We start from the raw sequence: 11,404 nt of genomic DNA, 5'->3' as shown, positions 1-11,404 counted from the left end.
GTAGCCATGCAGTTATCAGTGGCTTATGCATTCTGCAATGTAGGCTGTGCTCTTCTTGTCACATTTAAGCTTGTAGGGGCCACTTATATTTCTCTGGAATAGAACAAATGGTAGCACAAGTTGAAAAATAATGTTGCTTGCTATCTGTTAGACTGTACAACAATGTTAGAGAGCAGTTTCGGAAGGCACAGCTTTGGCTTTTGTGTAGAAAAGTGCAACTGTAGTAAGAGATGTAAGCTACAAGCCTTTTCACAGGAGTTAAGCATACGGCTAGTACAAGCTAGCTTTTGTTTAGGTTTTCACTTTAAACAGACGCTGTCAGGGGATGAGGGGTGTAGAGCACTGGACTATATGGTGCCTCTTTCATCCCTAATAGCTAGCCAGCACATTCATATAGTATGCAAGTGTATAGAACTTCTTGCTGTTCCTGTGCCTTGTATGTCATAGAGTCACCAAGATCTGCAATGACCCTTCACTGGGTCGTTGTAGGCAGCGCACAGATGTTTCTTCTGCACAAACCGAGATTAAAATTTTTTGGGCTTTTTCGCCAATATGTGCATGTTTTCTCGTAATAAATATCGAACCCGACAAATATTTTCAGGTTTAGTGCAACTATTTAATAATGAGGTTCTTGACTGTATTAAGATTACACTCAGTCTTCTTCATGGCAGAGCGAACGCATAAATGTAAGTGCTCAACACAGATACGAACCAGCTTTGCACTGTTAAAAAAAAAATGAAGCATCTTTATTCATGTCAGAAATGTACAGATATCTAGAAAATGACAGTTGATAGTTCACAGAACTGGCAACACTTGGCCAGAATGCCACAAGCCTGTTAAAAAATGAGCCCATACAGTCAGACAGTGTCTTGATGAAGGAGCATGCAAAGTGGAAGAGAAATATCAGTGCAATTTCCAAACTTTGGAATTCAATAATTATTTTCTTCGTCTTAGTAGAAGCACTGAGACAGTTCTGGAATGAACAACAGAGAACATCCAAGCTTGAAAGGCTACTTCAGTAAAAAAAAGCTGTAGCATGAAAAAGACATTCAAATTGTAAATACATGTTTCCATGCTGAAGTACACTCAGGAATTACAAAGTACAAAGGGGCAATATTTTGCCATAGTCTACATATCAGCAACATTCAGTACACAGCTCAAAAATAAATAATATAGCTTCTGCAGCATAAAATCTACCATACTTCACAAATGCCCAAAGTAACTGATAATCTCTAGAGAAATATAGAACCCTGGAGCATTCGCAATTTCCCAGGCATGTAACGTAACATCTGCTTACAGTTCTCTCTGACAATTTGCTTGCACAGACAAAATAAGGACTGTATGTACAGAATCCAACTACATATTTCTCACATACAGACATTTGCCCTGCATTGACAACAGTATGCAAAAGCTCGAAAAAAAAAAACATTAACAAGTGTACTGGTACAAGCCTCGATACAGGCACCTTATCCTCACATTATCACAGCGACGTGCATCAAATAGGGGTATGCAAATATTGAAAAATTTTGAATAACAAATCAAGTAGCATTTTATTATTTGATTCAGTACTCAAATTAAACAGTGCACATAATAAATACCAAATATTTTTCTAATAATAAGCACCAATAAAAGCCTCGAAGGAATAAGACACTGGAATAGAGAGCAGTAACTTTTCTGATTTGAAACACCTAATGCACAAGGCACAGACAGTTCAAAGTTTTACAGGACTATTGATGCCAATTGAAAACAGGATGAAAGCGTTTTCACTTCTTCAGTGTTGCTGAAGTGACAGAGTCATCAATCTACTATCTTCATCATGACATTCATGATGATGCTAACTCATGAATATTGTTTAACACTTATTTACAAGCCATTGAAAAAGTGCAATATTGAACACCAGTGCAATATTGAACACCTGTATTTCAACCTGCAGTTACAAAACACTATTTCTAAGGCTCCATTAGTTGCTTTCTATGAGCTTGCCTCAATTTACGAAATTGTGGTATCTTTTTTTTTTTTTGTCGGTTACAAGTAACAGCAACCTTTCTTTATTGAAGATAGTTAATATCAAATAAATTTTCAAATTTCATACTTTCAAAAGTTTCAAATAAATTATTGTGGAATTCTTGGGCTGTTTCAAAAATGACTGATTTGCTGTTCTGGGGCCGCTTTGAAAAATGGTTGTCTTACTATTCAAAAGCTATTTGAATACAACTCAATTTGTCATCGTATTTGATTTGATCAACACTATTTGATTCATACTTGATTTGGTTTCAAAATTCCCAATTCACACACCCCTAGTACCAAAGCTAAGCCTTGCATGTGGCATACATAAAAAAAAAATAATAATAAACGTGGGGGAGGTGGCTAGACAATGGTACCTCCCAAGAAGTTATGCACAAGCCTCAGCTCAAAGATGAAATAATTTGCCAAGACAGGCCACTTTGTTAAAATCAAGATCACCGGTTCAACAAGAATACATAGATGTATACCAAGTTATTGGCGACATTGGAAATATATGTCTATGTATTAGCAAAGGCCACACAAGCCTTCACTATACACCTGTGCGCTTCCCTTTACAATGTTCCTAAATGGATTATGATTCTGACCACAGTGCTATGCAATTCCTTCCGCATGTCCAGGCCACTTTGCATGCGGTATGCTAGCAAGAATGGCAGGAAAAAGTTGCATGACCGTGGATGCGAAATAAATGATGTACTGTGACAGGCAGTGCAAGGATACGACCTGTGAAAGACGCTCTTCATACAGTCGCGGTCCGTGTCCAGCAGAAATGTAAGAGGCATCCGTGTGCACTGCACAAAACGCACATCGGCGTTGCTGGGACACGCAGCCGGCGTTTGACAAGAAGCGCAAGCACAGATTGGGGGATAAAAAAGGAGTGTTTCGTGTGCGCTGGGGGCTCTCGCTCTGACCTTCGCTTCAGCCGGTTGTGTCTCGTGTAAAGGCGTGTCTCGATGCCTGGTCTATTGAATACCTGTAAATAAGTAATTAAATTGTGTGTTCTCGGTCCTCAAGAGGCCTCGAGAGGGTTCTTCCTTCCCCGGCACCGGGGTGGTTGCCTGTGCCCCACTCCTCGGTCGTATCAACTGGTTGGCAGCGGCAGGATTCGATTAGATCTGATTGGCTTTTTTTCCTGGTACCGATGCTGGTGAGTGCTCACTTTTCGTAGAGATTCTACCAGGTGTTTTGGATAGATGGTGATGTTTATCCGAAGAGGTAGATTGGTCGCTGCTTCGTGAAGGCTAGTACTTATTAGAGGTAACTTGACAGCAGCTTGAGCAACGAAAGTTTGCACGGGGTGACCATAGATTTGAACAGGTTAAGAAAACTGGGTTTAGTTCTTTTCTGCGAAGAGCTGAGCATTGACATGGTGACGATACATAGGAAGCCACATTTCGATTCACGTGATTAAGGATTCCGGCATCAATGAAAAGAGGCTTTGCGATTGTTAGGTGCTCATACAGGCCAGGCTAAAGGAAGCTGAAGAACCAGAGCGGCTTGCGCTTGAGAGAGAGACCACCAGGCATAAAGAGGCAGCTGCAGCTCATGAAAGGAAAATGGAACGATTGAGACTTGCGCTTCACATTGTCATGGCGAAACATGCCGGATGATAGTTGCTACTCCCTGCAAAAGTGACGTATTGGTTAGGTGAGCAATGCAGGCAGAATCGTCTGATTCACAAAAAGGCCCAGGCTTTAGAAGAGGCAGAGATGATGCTGGTAACCGGATCAACAACCAACCTCAACCAGCCAAGAACAAGCCGCTACCACAGGAAGAAACTGCGCGCGTTCCATGCACGCCACCTCAACCAAGATATGCTACCCCAGATACACCACCACTCACCGGTCAGGGTACCGTGAATATAGGAATTGAGCACAAACCAGGCACAAAAAACATGGAACGCATGGCTGAGCAAGCTGGTGAGTGCAGCGTCCGTCGCCAGTCGGAGATGACAGGTGTCCCAAGCATGGCAGAATGCCAGGATAACTAGCGCGTAAAGGAAGGTTCTTCTCAGCATGGGGCAGATGCGATATCTTCGACTGAGCAGAAAGAGTGTGCAGGCGCACTCGTCAAACCAGAAAAATGCAGCTAGAGATGCTGCTGCCTGTTTACAGTGATATGAACAAGCAGAATAGCGAAATAAAAATAGTGAGTTTTATGGAATACTGTGATAAATCTGCAAAAAGTGACGAAGCAGGTGATAAGAATTTGCCAATTCACAGCTTCTAAATTGGCGTGGAGGCCAGTTCATTTCCAGTGGTGTATCTGGTTGCATCAGGCCATTCCTCAAAGATCATGAGTATGTTAGATTTTGAGGCTGAGGAAAGTGTTCGCATGCAAGTAGGGGTCGGTCAGCCACTCCGGTCTACATGCATTCGAAGACCAACATTTCCATTGGAACACCTTAGCTACACAGTGGATAGAGATCACAAGAAGTGTCAGGGTGCTTTCCAGTGGAATTTCCAACATGCATTTCAAAGAGCTCATTTCGAAGCATCTTCCTGTACAGGCTCTGGTCAGCATGTGAAAGGTTTTCCTTGTATGGTTTGGGACGCAATCACTTAAGGGGAGATGCGGGTCGAAAAACGCTAGATTTTTCAAAATTACCGATTTTTTAATTTTCGCCTGTTTTGATAAAATTAGTACCTCTACTGTTATGAAAAAAATAATACAGGTCGAGACTTAACTGGAAATGCTTTAAAATTTCATCTAAAGAGCACAAGGTGCCTGTTAAAAGGTCAAACGTGTGCAGTCTTCGAGCACCTTGCCCCCGATAATGCGCCGGCGCTCGCCATTGTTGATCGCATGAGTCGAAGAGTCGTGCCTCACTCTTCAAATAACAATAGTTTCTCTCGCTGATGCAGTGCAAGAAATAATAAAAAGAAGTACTCTTCTGCGCGTTTTTCGAGCGCCACAACTGGCTTATCACATGGTACGAATCGAGGACCGCCATTGGCTGCTGCGCGCCTGTATGTGCTGCGAAACCTATTTGCAGGGTCCATGTCTTGTCGAGCAGTGCAGCTGAACAATGCTTTTCTTGTGTAGTTATCTCCATTATGAATGAAAAAAGGCTTTGCTCGCAAGTGAAAGCCGTTGTGCAGCGCGCTCTGTTAGAGTAGGCTACGAGCAGCTGGTCTGATTTGCGACAGTTGTTGGCTTGCAAAAGCCAATGCATCAAAAGTCATTCACATTCGTCAGCCGGAAAGTTCGTGATATGGCAATGGATGACGTCACTGCCAATCTTGAGAGGTCGAAAGAGCTTGCAGTGAGAGAACTTAGCAGGGACGACATTGCCATTATGTACGACGGTATGTGGCACAAACATGGCTGCAAAATGGCATGACACTAGACTTAGTTTAAATTTCGCAGTCCTATCGAACTTCTTCCTAGCTTGCAGTTGGAACAAGGCTCTGCCAGATGGAGCGGAAGTTTGACAAGCGTTTCATGGCCCTGTCTGATCGAAATGTCTGTGAGGAGTGGGCTCGAAAAAGCCGAGAGGGACAAACCCTCTCGGCTTTTTCGCAGTGGCCACTACAAGTCGCAGTGACCTCTACAAGAAGGATTGTTCTTTTTGGTGTACAAATTTCATCTGATTGAATAATATCTTTCATAAATAAAAACCCAATTTTAACTTTAAAACTCGTTCTCAAAACAAAAATTTGGCCATTTTTCCCAATGTGTCCCTCCTTTTTCGGGCACTTCTAGTGCTCGGATCTGCATGAAATTTTGCCCAAATTTTTTACAAAGTATGGCAAATGAAATTATCTAGTTTAAATTTCAATATTTTATTGTATAATAAAACAATTGTATGTATACCTTTACTAGGGTAGGTGAAATATGGACTTTTTACGTCTATTATTTTTCACGCATATTACATATTTTGTATGTGCTTCCTAATTAGTTAATTGCACACAACGCTTTATTTGAAGCGTTATGAATTATGAATGGTAAACAATTACAAAAGTTTAGGGATGAAAAGAGGGGGGCAAAAGGGTTAAGGTTTTCACTTTGTCATGTTGCAGAGCTAAATGTGTGTAACTTGCAAGAAAACTAAATATATGTTTGAAATCAGCATAAAAAGTTCCATAAACAGCTCAAGTTTGATTGCTCTAGGGTGAATATTGAAAAAAAGTGTCTTCGAGTAGCATGTCCCCTTAAGCTTCAAGTTAACTGGTCACCACCACAGTGTAGCTTTCCGTTGTGCAAAAAGTTGAAAAAGAAGTCTTGAAGTGAGTTGACCTCTGGTGATTCTCGACAGAGTTGGGGGTTCTCAGCCTTGGTATTAGGTTGAGTGCATCCCTTCATGCCATGGCCAACCAGAAAACAACCAAGCAGTGGTGCCCAGGCCTCTGCAGCTGTGGATGTCACCTGCTGTGATGAAGTGTGTGTTGTGCGCTGTGAGTGACTGCGACACCAAAATGTGTCGGTGTGCCTACCGTAAGACCCCGTGTGGCGTGCGGCTCTGAGTTGCGGCGGACAGTGAGTGCAACGACCAAGGAGACGTACTACGGCCACTTCAGGGAGCAGTGACACTGAAGCCCTTACGTGACCTCTTCGGGCGGCGGACGGGCTGTTATGACTGGCAGTGCAAGGATACGACCTACAAGAGACTCTCATCGGCGTACTGTCCGAACACGGTCCGCATCCAGCAGAAATGCAAGAGGCATCCACGTGCACTGCACAAAATGCTCATCGGCGTCGCTGGGACACGCAGCCGGCATTTGACAAGAAACACGTGCACAGACTGGGGGATATAAAAGGAGTGTTGCGTGTGCGATGGGGGCTCTTGCTCTGACCTTCGTTTCAACCGGTCGTGTCTAGTGTAAAGGCGCATCTCGACGCCTAGTCTATTGACCACCTGTAAATATGTAATTAAATTGTATGTTCTCGGTCCTCAAGAAGCCTCGAACGGATTCTTTGCATCTGATGCCCCGCTCCTCGGTCGCATCAGATGCATGATCACAGTGGAAATTTTCAATTGCCACAAAAGCCACCCTATGTGCGACAGAGTAATGTAATTGGGTGGTCTACAGAAAAGCATACAGCCACTAATAGATAACAAGTCACAATGTACAAATAAAATAAAACCTGCATGAAAGGCAGCACATGCTTTCCACTAGTAAGATAGCTGCACTTCAAAGCACAGACAACTCTGTTCTAAGCAAATAGGCAGCAAAACTTATTAAAAAAAAAAGCTACTTCGAGATATATCTAAATTAAAAAACAAGTTCTCATGTCATGGTGACACCCAAGGCTCTACGCGAATGTTCATAAACAACATAGCTAATGCTGACTGCAGGAGCCACTTTCATGAAGTTTGGAGTGATGCCACGATAAAGGCCACTGAAGCCTTCAGTGCGGACGATGCCTTTGATGAGTCCAATCATGGAGGTTCGCTCGTGTTTTCCATCTGCAGTACATGAAACACATCAACATCTAAATTCGATTACCCTGCATGAAATATTTTTTGCTGTGGTAAATGTAGAAAAAGATCAATTTTTTAAAGACGAAAAAAAGTTCAGTAAAGCACCTCAAACTTATCACCCCGCAGCATTTGACGCTCTAGAAAACAAACCCACAAAACTGAAAGAAAACAAATATATAACCGGGCCTAAGTTGGAAACTTCACTTTCTCATATAGAAACTAACATTAAATTCAAAGTCTTGTCAAATGTAAGATATACGACAATCAAGATAAACTAGTGCTCACTAAGAGCACATTACAGCTGATCAGAGGTCAATTGATATGAAGGTTTTCCTGCTGCCTCTTGAGTTGCACCTTTGTTCTCGTCAGTAAACACCATAACGAACAACTGTCTTGTTCCGGTCTATTAACCACACTTGCTTTTGAATGCCATAAGCATACACAAAAAGAGTGCTGCTATTAATTTCTTTTCCCCCTTATTATGTAGACTAAGAGTGTGTTTAGATTTTATGAAGTAAAACATCATTTTTTATTTATTTATTTATTTAACAATACTGTCAATCCCGTCAGGAATTTTTACAAGAGTGGTTTGGAAAGTGTCAACAAACATTCTATATTCACATACTTATACAGTTGTATGGGTACAAAAAAATCATGGTATAAAATGATAACAATTATGGACCTACATTATTAACGAGGCACATGTCTCAGTCACATGTGCACACACTGAAAAAAAAACACGAAAAAGAAAGAAAAAGGTAAGCACGCAACATACAAAGTTGGTACCGACTTCCACCTTTTTAAACCACAAATGTACTGGCAGGGAGGACAATGATCAGCACAATCCTGATAGCATCGCTATCATGTAGCTGATAGAACGGCTTGGCCAGCAAGTTCATAAAATTTGTTGACAGTGGGCTGCACAACCACCGTCTTGGGTAAAGCATTCCACTCTCGCACTGCCCGCGGGAAAAACGAAGAACTAAAAGTATTGTTGGTGCATAAATATTCTTGCGGTGTAAGGTGATGCATAGTTTAAAAGCATAGTTCTACTCAGGTACTCAAATATATGAAATTGAATTATTTAGGGCTCATGTCTTGCAACAGATGAAAAATGGCATACAGTTGTTTGTTGAAATGCATGATAGGAATTGAATTTATACAAGCAAGAACTAGACAAATGCTAAATTTCTGCTTGTGGAAGTACTGCAAGTCTTAACAATGTTGCTGCAATTAATGACCATGCTTCTCACAAACTTACAGTAATGTTTCTCACAAACTTACGGTAGAACCAGGAGACTTTTTTGTCATAGACATGTCTACTACTACATGTCTTCTGTACCCGAGTTGTGTTATTTCAGACAAACAGACTAAGTTAACATACAAAGTGGTGTGCAGGATCACAAAAGAAAGAAGAACAAAAATCTAAACCGCCGCAAAGCTCCTTCAAATTGACCAGCTGCATACCGTATAACATATATGCAGGCTACTATACGAGTATTGGAAAAAAACTCAGGTTCACTGTAAATGAATTAGGATCACTAGTTATTGACGACCTAAACTGCAGTTGTAAATATACCACTGTCCAACCGGACATGATTCGGCGATATGTGCACTAGCGAATTATAAATCCTTGAGCAGGTAGCTCACAAATTACAAAGACACAAGAGAGGAATAAAGAGACGAGATGAATGCTAATTTTATTATTTTTTTAAAGGAAAGCAAAGGCACACCATTTTAATCAACCACTAAAATGAAAACCAAATGAACGTATAGCAATACAATTAAAAACACGCAGTTCAGTTTATATAAACTAAAAGGTTGCGGTTGCATAGTGCATGTTGACAATCGCGCATTTGTCACAAGGCGAGCGAAGGTGCCATGTTTGCAGCAACAAAAGCTAACTCATTGGGGTGAACGTTCAATTACAGCTGGCTGACACATCATACCATCCTCTTCAATGAAAAACCCTTACTATGACCACTTCAGACAGCTTGTAACACCGTTCACAACTGCGTTGTTGATGATTTATTGGGATATAAAAAATATGGCGATCCTTTCAGAGAACTGAAATGTTTTCAGAGACTAATGCTCAAACAATGGCCAGTCCGGCTGATGTTATGCCTGCAAGCAAAAGGAATGCAATTCACTACATTTTTAGTGCAAGTGATAAAACTAATGGTACAACGAGCCTGTTTTTTGTTTCCCTTACTGCTCATTTGTTTCTACTGTATTGGGCAAAGGGTGCCCACCTTGTTTTTCGCAGTGAAAGCCATGTCAACATCATGGTGCGATGCTACATTTTTTAAGAGTGCATCCCTACACACCAGGGGCATAGTCAGAGGTGGCACACCAAACACATGTCCCCCCCCCCCCCCCCCACCCGAAATTTCTTTTCGCCATGGCATGGAGAGCTAAAAATGGCCATTTTAAGGAGGTGCCCCTTCCGAAATCAGGGTGGTGCCCTCTTTCCAGAAAAAATTTCTGGCTACACGCCTGCTACTAACTCATCCAAATTGTCGTTCTTGTAAGCAAAACTATGTTGGCTCATTCCCATGATAATGCTGCATAGATGCACTCATTTCAATGTGCATAGAGTGAGGTTTTATCGGCTCTGTACACAAGTAAAGGTAAGGTCAAAAGTGGTCCGGTGTCAGTTGCCATATTGCAGTAATGTAACTGAGGACTTCTGATTTGGAGCAATATTTGGCGTAGCAAAAGTTTTCATCTTGGCACATTTTGGAGCTGGTAATTTGCATCTGGGAGCACTCCGGAGTAGCTAAGTTCTCATCATAGAGTACATGGAGAAGCAAGTGGCATTTAAATTCAAGCACTTGAACAATTACTATAAAACCTTATGAATATCCAGAAATATTTTGATTTAGGGTTGCCACTGGTGGCTACTTAATGAAAAATTGGGTGCTTTCTAAGCCTGTCTGGCAAGAAAAATGTCAGGTTGGTCCCATGGCTACTTTTTGGCCTTTTTGAACTTCTATTCTGGTGCATTTACAGTCCATTTGTACTTTATATCTGAAGATAAAACAGCAACCAAATGCCAAGAATAAGCATTGTTTGGAAGTTTTTTTTTTTTTTGTTGTGTTGGCCTATCCTATGAGCGCACATGTCCTTCCTGTGCCAGTGGACTGGGTGGCAACCAATGGGCATTGCTTTGTCTGAAAAGATGGAGGAACTCCCGAATGTAAGGAAAGACGTGTCTACATAGCACACTGTTGACGCCAGATTCTAATGCTCAAACACACCGTGTCAAATGAAGCCAGACAACTCATCTTTGATGGAATTTCGATTCTTGAAGCTGGAGTGGTATCACTGTGTGCCAATTTCAGTCTATGGCTTCAAGAAAAAGCAGTTGTTGCTGAGTTGTTGGCACAAAAAATAATGTTTGCAAAAGCTATCTATTGTAGACAAAACTGTATGCAGGCACATTTAAGTTATAACTTATTAATTTAGTTGTTGCTTACCTGTGGCTTGGAGACCAAGCTAAAGGGGAAAATATTGTGCTTGTTATATTCCGTTCTTACTTATTCAAAATCACATTATTTACTGTTGAATATGACAACTCTATATATTATCATTTGTTTCCTCTATTTGGCTACAAATCTGGCGTTGAAACTTAATCACGTGGCTGATGATGATGATGATGATGAGTGGTTTTTATTAGCGCAAGGGCCAATTCATGGCCAAAGAGCGCCATTTCAATAGACTAGAGATATGAACAATGATATGATGCCTGGCTGTAAAGGGGCCTTAAAATTCCTCGCGCTAACGCGGGTCAGAACATGGAGGTAATAAAATCATGACAGTGGCGTGAGATATGTGCAGTGAAAGTGGATGGCAAAATGTCATGATGATAAAACCATGATGGAGATGTAGTCACCGCAGCCACAACCACGGTACAGAGGTCGTGATACGAATGACCTCGAAATATGGGGTGAAAGC

The 11,404-nt window shown here is 41.5% G+C and overlaps 1 protein-coding gene across 1 annotated transcript in view; it reads right to left on the bottom strand.

The window, feature by feature from the left end:
• Window positions 1–6,894: 6,894 nt before the first annotated feature.
• Window positions 6,895–11,404, bottom strand: part of SCaMC (Short Calcium-binding Mitochondrial Carrier) — a 116,945-nt gene continuing 112,435 nt past the window's right edge. Inside the window, exon 10 of the mRNA XM_075878534.1 lies at window positions 6,895–7,432. Coding sequence (XP_075734649.1) covers window positions 7,254–7,432 — 179 coding nt within the window. The 3' untranslated portion in view covers window positions 6,895–7,253. The remainder of the gene's footprint in view (window positions 7,433–11,404) is intronic.

The sequence above is a fragment of the Rhipicephalus microplus genome, chromosome X (assembly GCF_043290135.1).
Source record: "Rhipicephalus microplus isolate Deutch F79 chromosome X, USDA_Rmic, whole genome shotgun sequence".
Lineage (NCBI taxonomy): Eukaryota > Metazoa > Arthropoda > Arachnida > Ixodida > Ixodidae > Rhipicephalus > Rhipicephalus microplus.
Note: the sequence above shows the minus strand (reverse complement) of the source record. Positions and strands in the feature narration are given on the sequence as shown.